A 22615-nucleotide genomic window follows, 5' to 3' on the forward strand; every position below is an offset into this window, starting at 1 on the left:
CAAAAAATATTCACCCAGTCCTAATTAACACACATGTACTTAGATCTTACCAAACTCCTAACAGCAATGAGGTGAGGTTTGTTTAGGATGATCCCACACTGCCTGCGTCACTCAGTGTTATGACATTGAAACCTGTGGAGAGAGATGAGAACAAAATGAGACCACAGTTTTTTAAGCCATCACTTTCCATTCCAAACATTGCATAACATCTCTGACAATACTGCTTTTCACACTTTGGTAAATATAGCTGTCCTGGTGCTAATGGCACTCTGTGGGCAAAGGCGGGCAGAGCCGTTCATGAATGCTTGTGTGGTGAAATCAAAACACTGACTCATACGGTTGGGTGATGTCTACCATACTGGCATCAGACGAGGTCTACAGTGAAACATTATGATGGTCGATGACATCGGGGGGCAGGGTTAGGGGGTGTGCCATGGTTAGCCGCTTGGTAGACTGTTATATTACAGTTCCTGAAAGTTCCTATTACATACCTATTACACAGAGTAAGGAGAGATGACTGATAGGACAATAACGAATGATTTGCAGATCCAGAGCACCACTAGGGCTGGGCAATTTTGCAAAAATTTGCAAAAATCTTGATTTTCCCAGAATGTTTGACCGATTCTCGATTTTTTAACGATTTTTAACTAGTCAACTTGTATGACTACAGCATGATTCAAGTTAATTTTCTTTATTAACCCTCTAGTTAAAGAAAATTCTATTCCAAGTGCAGCACACATGAAGCTGATAACATGATGTAAATGTTAAACAAATCACTTGTTAAATATCTTTGCAGAAAAGATGCAAAAACTACAACAACATATTGTACAAACTTGTCTTATACATATTATGTTTCAGAAATAATACAAGGAAGATTATTTTAGAAAATCTCGAAGAAAAGTCAAGGTAATTCAAATTCAAAATGACTGAAGGTATAACACTAGTATACTTTTATTAACTATAAAAGTTCTTTAAAAACAACAGCAGCTTTCAGCCTGTCACCATGATGCAAACATGAAATATCCGACATACAGTAGTAGTTCTTTACAGGTTTTTTTATTTGATTGCGCTGCTTTTCCATTGTTTTTTCTGTGTAAACATGGATGTGGTTGACTGTTGCAGACTGTTATCTCATGCATAAAAACGCCATTCTAAAAACACAGCACTCAAGTTAAAAGAAGTTCACTCCTATCTTCTTGCATGTTTTACCTATTCCACTGCCCGCGTTGCATCTTTGTCAAAACAAAAGCGCTGTGTGAATGACGCTTAGCGCTAAATTTATGGTCCTTCAAAGAGCGCATCATACATGAGTGGTTAACCATGTGTGCCGACATTAGTGATCAGATGCCAAAAAAAGCTAAGTATAATATCTGTGATAGATAGCTAAACATGTTTCAAGAGAGGTGTCACCACCAACATGACAAAGCACTTTAATTTAATAGATCGTTAAAGTTTGCGAACTCGATTTAAACACAAATGTTATTCTATTCCTAAATCACAATGTTTTGTCTGTTTCATTCCTCAACCTTTGACTTGTGCGATCAATGTTGTGATCACTTGGTTCATCGTGCAGTGAATGATCACATTAGTGTGATCTGAACATTTAAATCTGCGTTCGCACTGCCGTTGACCTAAAGAGAGCAGCCGTCGTCTGTCATGAATGAAATGGCTTCACAGTCTTTTCAACCACACAGTATCATTATTTCTGTGTTGCAAACATTCAAATCACATAAGTACTGGGATAAAAGTTTATAGTTCAGATATAAACTCTGATGTGTACAGTAGCGATTAAAACAGAGTAAATCAACATTTGAAAGTAATTTGACACTTTAAATGAAGATTTGTCGATTACACTGTTCAAGTACATCTCGAGCATATTCATATATTACATGTGATTTAGTTGTGTAATGTTTTTTCTTCAGAATCATGGGAGAACCACAACTTCTATTGGGGGGGGGGGGGACTAAATTTATCCAAAATCATGCAGTACTATTTTGCACACAAACAGCTCTTGAAGAGTCCAGTTTTTATGCAGCCTGTTGATTTTTGTTCATGGTATTCAGCTCTAATAAATGTTTTGCAAAAAAGAGACACAGGATAAATGTTTGATATCATTATTCAATCACATTGGAATCGAAAAGAATCGGAATCGATAAGCAGAATCAAAATACCCAAGATACCCAACACTAGCCGACATGCGGTTGGATCGTTCTTTTCTCTTTACTGTTATCACCGGCATATTGTCAAAGTGTCTAATTCTAACATTTGGTAATGTTTCTATTCAAAATTGCGATTCCTTAATTTCTAAAAAATTAAATCGTGGCAAAACAATAAATTTGAATTAATCAATTAAATCGGGAGAATCGCCCAACCCTAAGTACCACTGACAAATATCTAATCTTGTAAAAGGGGTTGTAGGTACTACCGCTCCATAGTATAGAGTCCGTGTGATCGTGAATCTCGAAAGTGAAAGTAAAAGTAAAATAAGAGTGTGCATTCAAAAGTGGTTTCAATGCCCTGCACATAAGTAGCGGCTCCCTGCTGCCTGCAATTTATATACAGTATAATTACCCAACGATATAATTGCAAGAGAAAGTATTGAAATATTTTTTTTTTTATCCTCCCATCTCTAGGCTATTTATTCCCTTTAGGGCAGTGGTCGGCAATAGGCAGCCCGTGGGCCAGAACTGGCCCGCCAGCAATAATATCAGGCCCACGCCTACAGCCAAATTATTTTGATAGCGGCTGGTTCTGAAATAGATCTGTCATGACAGCAAGTTACTCACAATCAGAGTATGTGAGCGGAGCAGTGTGCAATTCACGCCAACGACCCGTAATATAATGGCATATTTAGCAAGAATTCACATGTTAAGCATATTTAGCTAGCTTGATAGAGACGGATCACTCAAATCAGAAAGAATGTGAAGACTATGATGACGACAATGGACATGAGCGGGAAGTTAGAATTTGTTTGTTCCTTCTAGATACTGAATATTTTCAGCTGAAAGCATGATTTAAAAGTACTATAACACGCAATCGTGCTCTCAATAATGCATTCAAACAAATTGTAATCTTACAGTGCTACTTCATCTGTATCCGATTTTGAATGAGCAGAAATCCATCGATCGATGCTTCAAATGTACTGTTATTTTCATCACAAGCACTGCAAAAAGCAGCAATTATACCTTTTAATGCTGACAACCATGTTATTAGCTTGTCATGTGGTTCCAACATGCCACTTTTAAACTCGTCTGTTATTTTATTTTTAAATATGTTATGAACAGAACTGTGATATTTCAAACATACCGAAATACTTTAGCCGTGGAGTGAAGTGTGAAGGCGGAGCAGTGTTTCTGATTTCAGTGAGCGCGGAGTGGAGCAGGAATTGGTGAACCAGGAGCGGAGATGGAGCGGAGAGGGGTAATTGTTGACTCTTTACTCCGCTCACATACTCTGCAGGACACCGCCACGCAAATGTGGATTTTTGTTAATGACTGTCCTCCTACAGGATTTAACACAGACAGCTCACTAGCAGTTACACAAGACTCTGTAACAGTCTGTCACAGGCAATTCTCGTTGCATTTTTCATCAATTAATTTCTTAAATTATCCTTTGAACACGGAATTGGGATGCAGCGGATTGCGGGGGATCATGATGCCGGCTCAACATCGTGACATCTGTCAGCCATCGGTGATGGACGATGGCATGGTCTATCGAGTTTTATGAAAAGAGGCCACTATGTACACAGCCATTCATCTCCAGTGTCATCATACTCATCAGTTAATTGGTGATTAGAGCACTAGCATAAGGATGATCTCAAAACTACAGATATTAACTGGGCCTAAATGACACAAAAGTTTTTAATTCAATAAACTGTAACATTAAAGCTTGCCTGGAAGAAAACAAGCAACATTATGTAATAAGGACAATTTACACACCTAAAATTCAAATGGGAAACACTGTATCATTGGTTTCTCTCTTCTTTGGAACTGTACCAACCCTAAAAACCAACCGGTCTTTATTTTTCTTCCAATGAAAGCTCTCTGTGAAGCTCTGCTAACTAAAGATGCATAAGGGATGAGATGACACAATTCCACAGAAGATAACAAAACCCAAGTTATCAAAGACTAAAAAGAGCAGAATTACACCATGTCATCGATTTCAGTGACCCTGTGTGTCTCCTGAGAGTCATATGTGAGTAAGTTCAGTTGGTTCATGACTAGAGGGCAACAGCGTCCCTATGCAAAAACATTCAAACACATGCTTCCAGTGAAGGCCACACTCGCGTCATCTGGAAACTACTGATAAAACATATCTCTAACAAGAAAACACTCGTGTTTACTACAGCTCAGGAGTATGTGTTTAATCTAATTGGCCATTTTAGTGTCTTGTAACCGTACTGCAGTCTCATGACCTCAACAAATGACAGTGCAATGTGGTACATGAAAACTGTTCAACATGCAAAAGTAGATTTATTTAGTGCCAGACCATTTTCATACTGGCCCAGATCCAAAAGCATTCTTTCAGGTAGAAGGTTCTCCTTATTTCACATGACAGGCCTCATATCTGTAATGGGTATTCAGAAACTCAGAAATTCAGAGAGAATTCTCACCTTCCATTGAGGTTAACTGACTACAGGTATACAGAAGAATCCTTCAGTGTTTTTTCTGTCCATCTCAGATGTCACTTTTACTGTCCTGAAGGTCAATCGGCATTGTGTGCTCTCCTTCCTAAACCACCACTGGGACCGATTCGGTTTCATTTTTACAACACCAACGTATAACCACCTTACTGTCCAATTTTAATGTCATAGGGCACATTCATGATGATGCGAGCTTATGTTTTACTTTTTTTTTTTACTTGCAACATTTCAATTCATGCCACTTTTTAAAAATGTTATTATAATGGATGTAAACACATTTATCCTTAAGCTGGAACAGTCATATTGTGATTTGTTTGCATGCATCCTGAAAGGAAACAATAGAAACTAGAATCTAAATTCATGTAATATTATATTTAATAAAATTTTACTTCATATTTTCTTTTTAGTTTTTGTTGTGTGTTTGTTTTGTGTTCTTTTTTTGATTTTTTTTATGATTATTAGGTTGAATTTGTAAAATTTTATATTATTATTACATGGTTCTCTGGAATACTCTCTGGAATACTTTTCAAAATATAAATATTCTTCTGGTATCGCATCGACAACACTAGTTACAATAAATATTTGGACACTTGAAATGTCTGAATGGATGCATAATGATTTTACATTGTGAAAATGCTAGTAGAACATGTCCATACTTTGGTAAGACACCTGCGTTAAATCGAGGAGACTTCATTTATCCATTAAAAATCATCACACCAGTTGATTCAAAGACACTGAGACATCAAAAATCATAAAGAAAACTGAAGCTGAGAGAAAGCTTCTGCCGGGTTTGAGCACAGGGGACTTGATCTAATGGAAGGCATTTTTAAATATGGCGTAACTGTCCAAATACTTTGTGGGTTTGCTGTGCTCTAAACAAACAGATGTTTATCATTATGAGTTCATTCATAAACTCAACCACCCGCCCTCCTGTCACACAGGTTACTATTGATCGGCCCACGACACACAGTCAGTGAAGTGTAAACACACAATCTTTGAGGTTTTATCTACTGCTGCGATTGGATGCCAGTCATTTGCGCTCATTCAGCAGGTTGAGTTGACTTTTAACCACATGCATTTCATTCCAAAGTCACACCATGAGTCAGATTCAGACCACATGAGAAACCCAACACCAAAACACAGCAGAAGAGCCAAAGGATCATCTAGCAGCACCACGTGGATCGGACAGAAACACAACAAACCCAACACACGCCTCTCTTCAGCTAAACCAAGGCAACCACACATTCCCTCAAAAACACCTTAGTTACTGCAGTGAAACTATGGTAACTGGGTACGGAGTGCGAGAGTTGGGCACCTGAAGTAAAATCCAATTGATTTTCTCTATAGGGGAATTGGTCTTAAACGATAACTTAAAAACCTTTAAAGAAAGACATTCTGTGTTATGAGGTTGTTAATCAATGGCACATGCTTTTGTTGAAGCCATCAGTTTGCATTATTTCAACATTTTTTTACTAATCATGTTTAACAGTGGAATTGCTGGTTGCAAAAAAAATAAAAAAATAAATAAAAACACATTACCCATGATTCCACAGAGAAATATCAAACAATCACAACAAGCAAATCGCGCTAAACACTTTAGTGCCCATCCACTCCCATGAAGCACCGTGAATGTGAGTTTCTTTCTTCTGTTGAACACAAAAGAAGATATTTTGAAGAATGCTGGTAACCACACAGTTGACGGTAGCCATTGACTTCCACAGTATTTTTTTCATACTATGGAAGTCAAAATCTACCGTTTGCTCTAACAGGATATTAATTATTTTTGGGGGTGAGCTATCCCTTTAAATATTTTTGTCAGATTTGCAAATGCTTTTTTGCTTCAAATAAAAGTTTGTAATATTGTGATTCTTGTTCATGGCTTGTTCAGGAATACTTTTTAAAGATCCCTATGGCAAAAAAATGAATGGGAAAATACAACCGGAACCAAAGCTGCTGAAAAAGTCGCACTCATTCTGAAAGCCTCTAATATTACAATGCTTGAAGAGGATCCCATTATTCAGGAACAGTCACCATGTTAATAACTATGGCATTCTGATGGAAACTATGGTTGAGTTATTGTTGTTCCCACAGTAAAACAGTCTAAAAATGTATCTTGCATTGTTTGAATGAGACATCATAATTTATTAAATAAGTATGATTAATGTATTAAACTTAAACACTGAGCTTTACTGCCATGTTAATCACAGTCTCCACCAAAATATTGTACTTATTACAGTTATTGTTCCAAGTTAGTCATAATAATTACAGGATCTCCTCCAAAAGCAAAGAAGCTTCCAGAACAAATACTGCAGTAACAATAACTATAGTAACTGTTATTATGCTGGTAACATGGCAGCTATTGCTACAAAAGTACTCCCGACTTGATATTATACACAACTGTCATAAAAATGAATCCAAAATGATGCATCAAGATTTTGTAAGCATTACTTTTACCATGGCGACCATAGTTTAGATCCAAATACTACAGAAAGCGTTTTCTTATTCTTTGGTGAATACCGCTAAATTTAGCTTTATTGTTGTAGCAACAGGGTAAACCTGGTTACCATGGTAAACTGTTGTAAGGCGCTCGCGTTCGATCTGTCAGTCAAACGCGCGCGGCGATTCTAATACCGACTGACTAACCGACAAAAAACTGAGTAACGTTACCAAGGCCGCGGTTTTTCCTCTGCTTATATCAAACCACCTTAATAGCAACAGGCTCTGAACCGCGCTGGTATTTTACCGCTCATATGAAGGATTTTAGACATTTTTCCTCAGACAAGGCCCGTTTCGGCGTCTGTTGTTGTTGTTGTTGCAAGCGGAGGGCGGAACCCTTCAGATAAGGCCTCAAAACACGTCAAAAACACCTGCATCCCGCGCCAACAGCACTCAGCTCACTCACCTGGGGGCAGCCTGCGAGGCAGAGCGGGTGTACGCCTTCTTCCGAGCCGCAGGAGAGAAGATTAACGACGAACAAATCGACAAATAGCACCTAGTAGCCATTTGCAGAATCGGCCAGTCCCACTGTGGAATCCCGTCGTCATCATCGCAGCTACCGCGACGACGTCAGACGTCACGGCGCAGATTGCGTCAACACGTTTGAACGTGTGGGGGAGGGGCGGATATGTAAACAGGCTTTGAAGTGGATATTGTAACCGGTTGTTGGCGCCAATGAATGCGTAACTTATGAATAAATAAATATTTACAGATAGTGGAGGTGGAAATGTGACATAAAAACAATGTCAACAATATCAAATTGACTGTAAATGAAAGTGAATTAAAGGAAACAATTTAAAGTTGATGTGTGTGTATATACTGTATATATATATATATATATATATATATATATATATATATATATATATATAAACTTTTTATCTAAATATTTTTTTATTTTTTGCCAGTCAGAATTGTGAGAAAGAAGTCAAAATTGTAGTTGAAGTCATCTAAATATGGTTATTTAAATATTTATTTATTTTTTACCCAGTGAATAAAAATCTGTAAAGTTGTTGGCAATTTAATGGACAATTTAAATCATAAAATGGCAAGAAAATAAGCATTTGTCCAACTGGAATTTTGATTGTTTGTCAATGTGCCTGTAATTTAATGCTCCCAATGTAAAGCTTTTTTACTAATAAAACTACTTGAATATTGCTTAATAAAATAAAGTAGGCCTTCAAGGTAGGCTATAACAAAAAATACACAGACGAGACAGGTTTATACAGTGGTGTACTGTATTCAGTAATGACTCTGTATATAGCCTATGTATGTGATTAAAAGACACATGACATTTGACATTTATTTGTCCTCTCTTTAACAACCAAAGCTTTAAGTGCTCTGCCATAAGGTCAGTGTGTGCAAACACACCAGAACGCTTTGGATGGAGGAAAAAATGACCATTACCTACCCAGACTTTCAGCACATAAAAGGAACCACCTCTAAAGAGTTTTGCCTCCCCCTTGTGTTAGTATTCAATTGTCATACTCGCCACAGAGCCTCATTTACACACACACACACACACACACACACACACACACACACACACACACACACACACACACACACACACACACACACACACACACACACTATCAGAACCAGAGCAGAACCAACTATTTTCAAGTTTTCAAGTCTGACAGTTTTTATAATTCTTCAGTGAGGCTGTTTAATTAGTGAGGCTCTAATTCTAATACAAACACACTAAAGCACCAGAGATATTAAAGTAATCTTGTTTAGGCCTTAGGAGTTACTTATGACCTCTAATTAGACTGGAATGGCACTTTCCACAAATAAGGTACAAAGCAGACTGAAACACTTAACAAAATAAAGTTTTTCTTTTTCTTTTCAGCAGCGTTTGTGAAAGTAGGGCGCTTCGCCTTCATAAAATGATCATCACCATCATCCTCATCCTCAGGAGGCCAAACTTCATTTTAAATGAGCTGTTTTATGTTGTGATAATTTTACATGAGGTGTTCGGTGACCAGGGTAAAACTAAAAGCATGTTACAAATATTTTCAATACTTGAAATAAAATAAACATCAACTGAAAAAATAAATAAACTGGTTGCAGAGGCAACATTTCTCATTTTAATTTAGTTTAACTAAAATAAACTAAAACTAAAATAAAACTATATAGACAAATAAATTAAAAAAACCCTACTAAAATGCACACTAAATTAAATTGAAAACGGAAAATATATAAAAAAAAAGATTCTAAAATATTAATAAAACTATACAGCAGTATTTCAGTGATCCTAAAATAACACTGTCTGAGACATATGAATACAAATATATATTTTTAATATTATTTGGTAACACTGATAGGAAACAGCTAACATTATTATTATTATTATTCAATTAAAGTCATTAAAATGACTTTAAATTAATTTTATTCCAGCAGATTTCAATAGTAGATTTACAAGTGTCAAAATTGATATTTTTGCATGAGTTTGAAGGTCAGGACCTCTAAGCTGGGACATTTTAAGAGCATGAAATGTTTTAATGATCTAATAGGTTAATTTTCTTTGAGATAATTCGTCACCAAAGTAATAATTCTCACACAAAAACTATGCATTTGTGCCACTACGAAAAGTCAAAGTGTACTTGTGGAAAGTACACAGTTTCCTCCTTTATAACCTGCAGTTAGTGAAACTTTGTGTAAATGCTGATTTCTTGAAACATTCTTGAAACACTCAAACATTCTCAGTCCTTGCAAATAAAAAGGCATGCAAAATTCAAATGTTAAAAACAAAACATTTAGTAAATGAAAGCAGTTTAGAATGGGCCAAAAAACTGTTGTCATCAGAGATTTTTATTACATGAACAGTAACATGAGAGATAAAAAAAAAACAAGTAGTCATTGTTGTTTCACTTTAATCAGCAGTAATGGTTCCTGACGGCGTCAGTCACAAGCGTTCAGATGAGATGCATTCAGATTTTGTTCAGAATTTGGTTGCTTCTTAATCATAATAAGTGTATGAATTATAGTACATGGGATTCTTATTTCCAATTGTTCAGATCTACAAATCACATGATCCAACAGATTTACACTTCGTCGAGAACACTGAAAGAAAAGCAAACGGCGGTTAGGAACAGTAAACGCTGACCAGTGCTGTGACCTGACAGGTTTTGTAAAGCTTAGAGAAGCAAGTCTACCCTGAGAGAAGTTTCTAGAACATGGGCAAGCTTGCCAGACTCCCTCTGGCTCTATGTGTTTGGTTAATATAACTGTACACTCTATTAAATATCATCAGCACGCTAGTGTCAAGGACCTAAGATATATCCCTTTCAGTAAATGTGTAATATTTATATATATATATTTACATATGTTTTAAGATCCGATCCTCAGTACTATTAAGACAAGTGTGCAAGTGTTCTTTTCTAACAACCTCAACGAGACATGAAGGCAAAGACTTGTGGAGCACAAATGCAGAAGAAGTCACTATTTTCTAAGTGCTGCGTGTATTTTTCTAGTGTGGTACTGAGGAGCTGCAAATATCCAGTATAAAATATGATACAGTAGGAAAGGAACATCAGTGTTTTCAAATATCATAAATAAAAAAAAACAGCATTTCAATCGATCAACAGCAGCAAAAACACACCAAAGAAGAACATCTGGACGGATCGAACACGTCTTTTCAGCAGAGCTTTGATGCTTTATGTGATTTCAGATGCTTCGTGAGAGAGTTGTACAATACAAACAGGCCGTTCTGTTCGGGAAACAGTGTTTGTTTCGCTGTGGTCATTGTGTTCACATTTCAGTTGCATTTCATGAACAAACATCTGCTTCTGATTTAATATGATTCAATACTGGACCTGAAACAGACTCTACGCAAGCATGTGAATGCAAGTGTTTCCATCAACGTAATTTACTGAGCAGCATTTGCACAAAGATTAGAGGTGAAAATACTGGAGGAAATGTCTTTTTATTGCACTGCAAAAATTGTTTTCTTACTCAGTATTTTCATCTCATTTTCCAGTAGAAATAAACATTACATCAAGTACATTTACTTGAGATGCAAAATTACTAAGTCTTGTTTGCTTAAACATTGATTAAAATTGTGACAATGCTTAAAACAAGAAAAAAAAAAAAAAAAAATTGCTGTCAGTCGGATACCTGTTTTACCTTTGAGTTTATTACTTCTGTGTTCAGTATTTCAGTTTATTTTTCTTAACCCACTGACAGATTTTTTTCCCTTGTTTTAAGCAGAAACTTATTTAATTTTGATGATTCTTCCTGAAAACAAGACTTAATATCTTACATAATTTTGCATATCAAGTAAACCATCAAGTATCTTGATTTAAGGATTTTCAGATGTTTGTACTAGAAAACAAGACAAAAATACTGAGTAAAAAAAAAAAAAAAAAACGCAGTAAGATCAACATTTTTAATTTATTTTTATTTTATTTTTTTGCAGTGGAGGAAACTCTATCCCCCCTTGAGTACTGCAACTTTAAGTGCCAAACATTAATAACCTCAATTTCATGCACTCTCTTTAAAACCCCATTCTCCAGAACAATATCAGCAAAGCTCAACACACAAAATCTTTGACAGGCTAAAAAGCACAGGGTGCTTCACTGTTTTACTGTCTACAGAGTTTGGTTTTGTCACAGAGACAGGTGTGATTTCTCAAGACACCTATTTCAGTTCATCTGTCAGGTAGTTGGGAAACATTATGCATGCTTTTTTAAATACAATTAATTAAAATAAAATAAAAAATAATAACTAAATACAAAGTAAAATTATAATAATAATAATAATAATAATAATAATAATAATAATAATAATAATAATAATAATAATAAAACGCTTGCAATGCACTGACCAAGGATTCACATCAGCATCTGCATACTTGCACAGAGTGTGTTTCTGGCCTTTTAGTAAAACTTCTCCTGCAGTAGAAAGAGCACCTGGAAATAAGTATCAAAATCACTAAAATACACTAAAAAGTCGACCAAGTGCTCATGGGATACGAAATAAACAATTAAAGCACACTAAAAACAGATTCTCATCTGATGTCCAGTATGTCATATTTCAATTTTAAGTGCATTTATTTTAAACTCCCTGCTAAAATATGTCTTAATAATTATAAAATGACCAGAACATAAAGTGTCACACTGCCGTAGTCATTCTCCAAAGGAACCAAGACTTCATGTTGTTCCATTCAGAAGGAGGCGGCTGGAGGAGGTCTGCAGAGACACACGACTCTCATGCAGGAGGAAACACAGACGGATAGATGGATGAAGAATGAGAAGACGAGTACGGCATGTTTCTGGCCCTTCGAGACCACGACTGCATCACTGATCAGTTTAAAACATATACATGCAAACAATTCCCCGTGGAAACCCATCCCATCCCACCAGTCGGTGGTCTTTGAGGCTTAAATTATATCCAGACCTTTGGACCAAAATGTATGTTTCAGACACTGGAGGTTGCAGGAGGTGCACCGGCCCGTGTGTGTTTGTGTGAGACCAGCTCGTCGAGACAGTGAGGTACATGTGCGATGAATTATTGAGGATTATTGTTTCCTACTCAGTATTTTTGTCTTGTTTTCCATTAAAAATATCTAAAAACATAAAATAAATTTAAATCAAGATACATTTACTTGAGCAGCAAAATGACTTAAGATGACATCTCTGACACTTGAAGAACAAACATCAGTCAGTGGGGTAAGAATTTTTATTACCACACTGACATATTTTCTCTTGTTTTAAGCACAAGCTTATTTAATTTCGATGATTTTTTTAAATGATAATTTTTTACAAATCTCAATTTAAGTATGTTTAGATATTTATACAGGAAAACAAGAGCGAGTTAGTTTATGCTTAAAACAATAAAAAAAATCTGCCAATGAGGTAAGAAAATTAATTTTTCAAATATTTACATCAAAGGCAAAACAAGATTCTCTTATCTCATTGATAAATATTTTTCTTGTTTTAAGCAAAAACTAGCTTAATTTTGATTAATGTTTCAAATGAGAAGCAAAATGACAAGATATTAAGCCTTGTTTTCTTAAAAAAAAACACATCAAGATTGAGTTTATGTTTAAAGCGAGAAAAATATCTGCCAATGTGGGTAAGAAAAATGACCTAAAACAAGATTTAACACAAGACTATTTTTCTTATCCTAATGATAGATTTTTGTGTATGTGTGTGTTTTAAGCAAAAAAAATCACTTAATTTTTTCAGAAAACATATTTTTTGCTTAAAATAAGTAAGTAAATGCATCTTGATTTAAGAATATTTAGATATTTGTAATGAAAAAAAAAAAATGAAAAAAGAGAATGAAAATTATTTTTTTGCAGTGTGTAAACTGTGCACAAGAGCCCTGGTGTAAATCCTCCAAGTATCCAACCAAAAATAAATAAATGACACGTTCACAAAACCAAAAATGCATCTACCGTCGTACCAACTTTTTTTTTTACATTTCCTTTTTTCTTGTTTTTCCATTTTTCTCTTTTTATAGTATCGCTCAAGTATATCACAGGTTACTATCTAGAGAGGAAATAGAGGGTAAATTATGTTCCATGCTACATCTTGTTCAGTGAAGGCTATTGCAGACGATTTCTACATCACACACAATCACACGTTGTACGCTTGTATAACAAAAGATCCAAAACATGTCACCAAGAAACTAAATACATATGCAATGTTCACTATTTAAAGTCTTTTAGGACTATCCCTCGGTCAACGTGAAGCTGTCGCACGTCACTCGACTTCGCAGTCCTGTCTTACAGACAAAAGTTGAAAAACTGCTATTCAAAAATTAGCAAATTTGGTCATTGTCTATCTCTTTTTTTATTTGTTTTTAAATAAGTAGTGCTTTTTGATGGCTTAAGACAGAGGTCTTTTATTTAATAATCTCACCCAGTGGCAATCTACAAGACGTCAGTGTGCATTTCATGACACCGCTACGTTAACTCTCCTCGAAACCAGCTAGTGCTGACGCAGAATCCAAAGTGACTTTATCAAAATACCTAAAATGTGTTTATAAATATCTGACCCTTACGATCTTCTTACAGAGCGTGAATCTCTAGAACTCCCACTCGAGCGTCTCCTCGCGGTTGGCGGCCCGCTCCAGGCGATGGATGATGTTGTTGAGGTTGGCCATCTTCTCGTTGCGTCTCTGAGTGCTTTTGTTGAGTTTGGAGTTGATCGAGGGCGAGTGATGGTGGCTCGGGGCCGGCGGGTTGGGCGGCGACGGGGAGATGGGGGCGGAAGAGGACGGGACGGGGGACACGGACATCATGAGGCCGGGCGAGGACGCAGCGGAGGGCGAGTTGAGCGACACCTCCAGGCTGCTCCGAGACGGTTCGGATGAAGCCTTGAAGCTGACGGGATCCTCGGGCGACTTCTCCAGCTCCTCGTCCTCATGGCTGTTCCTCTGCGGCTCCTCGTCTTTGACGCCCAGCGAGCGGTGCAGGGGTGTTTCTGGGTCGCTTTTGAGCTGGGCGAACTGGACGCCGACGGAGAAGCACTTGGCCTGCCGCAGACGGAGCTCCTCGTCTTCATCCGGCTCTCTGGTCTCCTGTTTGACAGTGAACCAGCGCGGGGCGGCGCTCAGAGGGCGGCTGTGGACAGCCGAGGGCTGCTTCCTGTCGTCGCGGTCGGATACAGGGCTGTGGGACGTCAGCGGGGAGTAGTTGTTGTGCTCGGCGTCAGTGTCGTTGTCTTGGAGACCCTCCATCAGGACCTCTCGCCGCATACGGGACCTGTTGAAAAGATGATGATGATGAAACAAAGTTTTTATTTTTAGCAGCATGATCAATCAGTGTTATTATTGCTAACTAAAACTATTTTTAAAAATCAGTTATTGAAAAAAAGTTGAACTAAAATGAAATATAAATATTGAAGTTTGTATCAGAAATAAGTGGAAATGCTTAAATTATTAAAATGAAAAATAAAAATTTATTAAAGCTATACAGAAATATTTAAATGAAAATGAATGAAAATGAAAATGAAAATATAAAAATAAAAGCTAATTTGAAATATTATTAAATACTACAATAGTATATAAGTATCTCACTACATTGTATGTGTAATTCAGCAAATACAGTTATTTTACAGTTTTAAAAGTAAAAAATAGCTGAAATGCATGTTTAAGTTTAAATAGAAAATTAATAACTAAAATAAAAATAATTAAAACTAGAGCCCGACCGATATATCGGCCGGCCGATATTATCGGCCGATATGAGCTAATTGCATTTAAATCGGCATCGGCGTTTATAACGGCCGATGAAACATGAGAAACAGAGTCTCATGCTTCACTCATGTTATGAGTGTTGCATAGTTTGCCCACCAGAGGGAGCTCTGCAGCTCCCCAGTTGACAACAGCGCCAGAAATCCACTACAGAAGAAGGCTATCAGCCGAGCCACTGAGATGTACTCTTTTGACGGTGAGTCTGTTGTTCGTCATGTGAAATGATTGTAGATTTAGTTCATACACTGTATATAAAAACAGTATGGTAGTTCTAGCTAACGGTCCTATCATTATCACTTCTAAATATTCTGTAACATCACTTACAGCCGCTAATGCATTGCTATATTAGATTAGCCACAAAGCTAATACCATGTTTATCAGTGGAAGAGCCGCGAACGTTAATAAGAGGTCAAACTATAACGTTAGCGTTTAACTTATTCTAAATATATCTGCAGTGTTTCCCACATAATGACCGCGTAACTGTGGCAGGGGGGCGCGTGTAGTCAATGACTAGAAGTTATGTACAGCGTGCCTCGAAAAAAAAAACAACAACTGTTACGTTATTCTAACGCAAACATAGCTTCCTTTTTAGCAGGCCCCTTAAATTGCTTGCTATTAACTTGTTTGAAGGTGGTTCTTCTCAAAATTGACAGCGATGTGTTCATGACACTAACGTTAACCATTCAACTTCGAATTGATTCCGTAATCTTCCGGTAACAGTAGGCTAACTTTACGTTCGCCAGCGCATGACGATGTTTTGATTCAGACTGCACAAAGAGAAGAGGAGAAGATATACGGGTCCGTTATGAATGTGTCTGTGAGAGCAAATATAGTGTAGTTACAGTAACTACAGTAGGTGCGTCAGAGATGATTAAACCAGAGGGGACATGTAAATAAATGTGAGCTGAACAAGCGCTTTTTTTTTTCTTCTTTTTTTACAGATTGTTTCAAAGCAGCTTTACAGACATAAGAGGAAAATGTTGTAATAATATAGTTAAATATAAGTAGGTAATAGGTAATACCTATTGCTTGACAAATAAAAAAAAAAAAAAATATATATATATATTTCTCTATATTTCTCATTTTTGCCTATGTAGGAGATCCCTGTTTATTATTATTATAATTCTAATGATGACATGAGTAATGATACATGGTGATATCATTAATACACATGCTTATTCTTTCTCTGTCTCTCTTTCTGCCCTACAGATGGCTGAAAAAGGTGAACGCTGTAGCAGCAAAGTGTGGGACTACTTCTGCAAAGATTCCTCTAATGCAGTGTTCTTTTGATCATTAAAAAATATATACTTTTGATGTGCAATTGTTTAGTCATTGAGACTGTAATCTAAGGCTTTTTTTAACATAATCGCTTCTGGAAAATGGTTTATACAGCCCACATACATAGAACAGGCAGATATTTTACTATTGAATGTTGTGTAAGTGTAGTTTATAGGAAATGGGTCTAATATCCAGTTTATTTTCAAAATCAAAATATCGGCTTATAAATCGGCTCTTTTCGAGTTAATATCGGCATCGGCATCGGCCCCCAAAAATCCATATCGGTCGGGCTCTAATTAAAACTATATTGAAATATAAAAAAAAAACTAAATTAAAATAAGAAAACTAAAAGCCATAAAATAAAAGCTAATATATTAATAAAATAAAATCAAAATATTAATTAATACTGTAGTTTATAAATGACAGTAAAATAACACTGGATTTCACTACATTGCGTGTGTAATTCAACAAATTCAGTTATTGTCTGCAAAACACGGTGTATAAAATAAATCAGTTTAAGTTTAAATACTTAAATTAATAAAACTAAAATAAAACTATATAATTATAAATATAGAAAATAAAAAATACTAAAACATCAACTAAAATTAAAATAAAATATAAAAATAACAGCTAATTCAAAATGTTAATAATGTATCAATAACACTAAAATAATGCTAGTTCTCAGCTAATCCAGTTATCGTCTTTAAATTAACATTTTAAATTTAATTTATTAGTAAAATGTCTTTTGGACCAATAAAAGAGACGATAGTTTGCTGCTGATATCACTTCCAGTTTGAAAGCTTTGCATCATGGGATACTACATCGAACACAGTGTGCTCTGGTAGTGATTGGGGGACCAAAGGTATAATTTGAAGAATTGTTCCCTGAAAACACTGGAATTTTGTGGGTATGTTGGACAGTTCATGCCACAGTACAGATGTAGTTACAAGGCTTTCTTGTCTTTCTATTTTAAACTCCTCAGTTGTCCAGCAGGTGGAGCTAAACTCCCATTCAAAGCTTCAAACACCAACAAGAGTTCAGACACAAGCACATCTCTTCTGGGTGTCTTTACGAGGTAAAAAGCAGAACACACCTGTAGTTGTGGAACCAGTTGATGACGGTGTTGGTTTTGAGGTTGAGCTGGGCGGCCAGCATCTCGATGGTGTGCTGAGAGGGATACGGCTCCTGCAGATACGCCTTCGTCAGAGCCTCCTTCTCCTCGGCCGCCAGCACCACGCGGGGTTTCTTGGCCTGGCTGAAGGGGCAGAGCTCCAGCGGGGTCAGACCCGGACTGATGCAGTCTGAATGAGCGCTGGGGGAATCGCTGTCTGAGCCGGGACTCAGCAGACCGTATCGCCTCTTCAGATACGCTAGAGAAAACCAAGACGTTCTGTTTTACAGCAGTTTAACACTAGCTGCAAAATACAAACCACTGCATCTTCACAGCAAGCGGGTCATATGTAATATAATGATAAAAAGAGTTCAGTTGAAATGCTAAAACAAAACTAAAACTAGAATAAAAACTCATTAAAATGACTGTATATAGAAATATTAAAAATAATAAAATGACAAATGCACATAAAATGACATCAATTTCAACTGAAATTAAAAAGAAAATCGAAAATATAGAAACAAAAGCTAATTCCAAATATTCAATACTATAATAATATATAAATTACACTAAAACTGGATCTCACTACACTGCATGTGCAATTCAGCAAATCCACTTATTGTCTGAAAAATAAACACTTTATTAATAAAGTTTGAATCAAAAAAGGGTCATATAATGTATAACACAATGATGACAATTTAAATTTTAAAATGAATAAAACTAAAACAAATACTAATACTAAACATACAACAAAAATAATAAAAATGGCAAAGTGCTAAAATTATAAAGAAAGGAAAAATGAAAAAATAAAAGCTAATTCAAAATATTAATAAATACTGTAATAGGTTATAAATAATTTTTTATATATTTCTATATAGCTTAAATTTTTCGAAATTTTCAGTTTTATTTTAGTTTTATTTAGTAAAGTTTAATTTATTTATTTTATTTATTATTTTAGTTTAGTAATTTTAATTTTACTTTTATTCTAATATATTTTATTTTAAGCTTTATTTCAATTAAAGAAAATAATTTTTAATAGATTGAACAACATAGTAAATAAAATAAGCATATAAATAACACTGGATCGCACCATTTTAAATCAAGTTTATTCATAAAATGTCTTAATATTTAGATCTAAACACTGAAATGGCACAGAATCAGTGAAGAACTGAATCAATGTCTGTTCTCTTACCTTTCTTCTCCATTTTCTTGACGTCTCTGAGTTTATCGATGTTGTGCGGGTCGTTGAGCCACAGCTGCATGCGGACGAACGGCTCGCGGCCCTTCAGACTGAGCTTATGCCACGGCTTCGGTCTGGACAGCAGGTCAGACACTGAACCCTGAGTCAATCCCAGAATGCTCTCTCCAAACAGACGCTGACCTGCAACAACACACACATATACTTACAGTTACCAATCCACCTCCAGTCCTTAGAATTCTACATTCAACATGAATCAGTTCAAACTCTTCATTTCAGTGAACTGATTCAAAACTTTTTTTGTTTACACTATCGTTTAAATTATTATTATCTTTAGAAATTTACACTTTTGTTCAGCAAGGATGCATTAAATTGATCAAACGTAACAGTAAAGACATTTCTAATGTTACCATAGATTTCTATTTCAAATAAATTACCCCCCCCCATTAAATAATCCTGATGTAAAATGTTTTTCCACAAAATATTCTGCAGCACAACTGTGTTCAACATTGATGATAATCAAAAAAAAAAAATTTGAGCAGCAAATCAGCATATTAGAATGATTTTTGAAGATCGTGTGACACTGAAGACTGGAGTAATGATGCTGAAAATACAGCTGCACATCACAGAAATAAATTACATTATACAACAGACTACAATAGAAAATAGATATTTTAATTTGTAATATTATTTCACAATATTCCTGTCTATTGTGTTTTTAATCAAATAAATGCAGCTTTGGTGAGCAGAAGAGACTTCTTTAATAAACATGAAAAAATCTTTTGACTGGTAGTGCATACTATTATAATATTTATTGATATTTTGAATCAGCTTTTATTTTTATATTTTCAGTTTTCATTTTAATTTTAGTTTTAGTAATTTTTTTTTACATGATTTTGTTATTATGTTTTTATATAATTTTTTTTTCATTTAATATAATTATATATATATATATATATATATATATATATATATATATATATATATAATTATATTTTAATTACAGAAAACTATTTCTAATAGTTTTAGTTAACAGTAACAACATTTGATCAAATAAATGCAGCCTTGGTGTAGCACAAAAATACCCAAACCTTGTCAAAAATCTTCATTTTACATAGAATAGAATGCTGCCATTCATACAGTGCTGTGTAAGGCGTGCTGTAAATCACCTAAGTTGTTGTCGGTCAGCACCTCCTTCACTCTCTTGGTGATGGTGTACGTGTCCAGCTCCGGGGACATGGCCACCAGCTCCTGGATGCCCAGCGGTGTGTGGGGCTGCTGCGGGACCATCATGCCCGGGGTGCTCTTCCCTCCGTGGGGCTCGGCGTGCTGCGGGTGCTGGTTCTCTTTACTGCTCTCCAGCGCCAGGCTCACGGGCTCCAGGGTCATGCTGGGGTGACTGTCCTCAGGACTCGGGGGAGGGGACGGGGACGAGTGGCTCGTCACGGGGCTCTTATCTGAGAACCAACAACCAAAGATTATAATAATTATTACAGTCAGAAGAGTTTTACAAATATTAGTTATGTTAAAAACACTAAACCTGTGCAATACCAAGTCTATGAAAGGATAACAAAAAGATTTCATCTAGAAACTAAAATTACTCAATATTTGTGTCTTGTTTTCCAATATAAATATATAAACATATAAACATAATTGAATAAAAATGTAAAAAAAATATATATATTTTTAAATCTACCAGTGAGGTAAGAAAAATGACTTTGTTATTTATAAAACTTGAATTAAGTTTATTATTCTCACACCACTGCCAAATATGTGTTCATGTTTTAAGCATAAACTCTATAATTTTTTATTTATTTTTTTTTTTTAAGAAACCAAGAATGAATATCTCAAGTAATTTTGATTTTCAAGTAAATGTATATTGATTTAAGAATTTTTAGAAATTTCTTCTGGAAAATAAGAAAAAATATTTTGCTGTGTAGAAAATAAGAAATTGTATTTTGCATACAGTAAATGAAGCCATAACTTCAATATATTCAACATTTTGCCATCAGAACTATCATTGCCTGGAAAATTATAACTTTTTCTCTCACTGTAATACAAAATCTTTGTAATTTATACCATAAATTATGTTTTAAAAACATTATAATAATTATAATTTATTATAATTTATATTACACATTTTCATAATTATATTGTTTTACCTGATTGTGTTCAACTATTATAAGATTCTCATTACTATATTTTTTTAAACGTAATGCAGAAAAAACCCAGTTATTTTATTTAAGCAGTACAGTGAGTAAAGCTGAACTTGAAAATGTTTTGCATTATGCTTTCATTTTCATGACAATTAAAAAGAATGTCAAGTCTCTTTAATACTACAAAATATTATAATGTATAATAATTATTGTTTATTGTAAGTTATATTACAATTATTATTTTTTTTTTTTTTGTTACATTTTTTTAAAGATTCTCAGTACTATGATTATATATATATATATATATATATATATATATATATATATATATATATATATATATATATATATATATATATATATATATTTATATTTTTTTTTTTAATCAAAATACAGGAAAAAAGAAACTCCAACGATATTATTTAAACATTATATCATGACTACTATGTAATAGTAATTCATATTTAAAGCTAAACTATTTCTCAGAATTACAGAAATGAGGAAGATCCCCCACTGGCTGTGTGTAGGATGGCTTGTTTGTGCTGGTGATCGTGACTGACCCTGACTGTGGCTGTGGCTGGACAGCTGGTTGAGTCCGTGTCCCAGCTGGTCCAGCAGCCAGAGCTGCATGCGTATGAACGGCTCGCGGCCCTTCTGAGTGAGTTTACTCCAGGGTTTAGGCCTGGATAACATGTCACTCACGCTGCCCTGAGACAAACCCAACACCTGCCAGAGACACAGAGACATTCAAATGAGTCTGAACTAATAATGTTCCTCATAAAACCAGAACCTCGCTGTTTGAAATCAGCTTTTCACTGGCAAATATTCAAGTGACCACTAGATGGCAGGAAAAGACAATCCAATAGTTCCTGACACTACCGCTCAGAAGCTTGGGGTCAGTAAAATTTTAGTTTTAAAGAAAGGACGCATTAAACTGATCAAAAGTGACAGTAAAGACATCTATAATATTACAAAATATTTCTGTTCTAATAAATGCCGTTTTTTCTTTTTTGGAAAAAATGTATCGTTTTGACAAAAATATGAAGCCACATGACAAAAAAAAAAGTGATCAATATTATTCAACATTGATAATAAAAAAAAAAAAATGTTTCTTGAGCAGCAAATCATCATATTAGAATGATTTCTGAAGATCATGTGACACTGAAGACTGCAGTAATGATGCTGAAAATACAGCTGCGCATCACAGAAATAAATTATATTTTAAAATATATTACAATAGAAAATAGTTATTTTAAATTGCAATACAATTCCTCAGTATTACTGATTTTCCAGTATTTTTGATCAAATAAATGCAGCCTTGGTAAGTAAAAGAGACTTCTTTCAAAGACATAAACTTCTGAACTTCAGTGTGTATATATTCATATTATTTTGCATGGATTTAAGACAGGAGTTTCACTACATTGCAAGTTTGCTGTTATTTCTATTTTGCAATTACATGCACAGATTAATCATTCCCAATAAGACCAGAAACATGTATTAAGGAAATAAATATGGTTTTGATTTAATGTCAT

The 22615-nt window shown here is 35.1% G+C and overlaps 2 protein-coding genes across 8 annotated transcripts in view; both read right to left on the reverse strand.

Moving 5' to 3' along the window:
* Positions 1–7745, reverse strand: part of mtmr3 (myotubularin related protein 3) — a 35646-nt gene extending 27901 nt beyond the window's left edge. For 2 of the 4 annotated variants that reach the window (XM_042761625.1, XM_042761626.1), the window contains exons 1-2: positions 7545–7744; positions 51–132 (exon numbers count right to left, since the gene is read on the reverse strand). The gene's annotated coding sequence lies outside the window, so the exon portion shown is untranslated. Of the gene's footprint in view, positions 1–50; positions 133–7544 lie in introns of all 4 variants that reach the window. The other 2 variants (XM_042761624.1, XM_042761627.1) reach the window with 2 other exon arrangements.
* A 5698-nt stretch (positions 7746–13443) lies between these two features.
* cux2b (cut-like homeobox 2b) overlaps positions 13444–22615 on the reverse strand; it is a 161396-nt gene continuing 152224 nt past the window's right edge. For 3 of the 4 annotated variants that reach the window (XM_042761628.1, XM_042761630.1, XM_042761631.1), the window contains 5 exons: positions 21644–21809; positions 20097–20384; positions 18922–19110; positions 17712–17988; positions 13445–14852 (listed from right to left, as the gene is read on the reverse strand). In XM_042761628.1, the coding sequence (XP_042617562.1) occupies positions 14174–14852; positions 17712–17988; positions 18922–19110; positions 20097–20384; positions 21644–21809 (1599 nt within the window). In that variant the 3' untranslated portion in view covers positions 13445–14173. Of the gene's footprint in view, positions 14853–17711; positions 17989–18921; positions 19111–20096; positions 20385–21643; positions 21810–22615 lie in introns of all 4 variants that reach the window. The other variant, XM_042761629.1, reaches the window with a different exon arrangement.

The sequence above is a fragment of the Cyprinus carpio genome, chromosome A8 (genome assembly GCF_018340385.1).
Source record: "Cyprinus carpio isolate SPL01 chromosome A8, ASM1834038v1, whole genome shotgun sequence".
Taxonomy (NCBI): domain Eukaryota; kingdom Metazoa; phylum Chordata; class Actinopteri; order Cypriniformes; family Cyprinidae; genus Cyprinus; species Cyprinus carpio.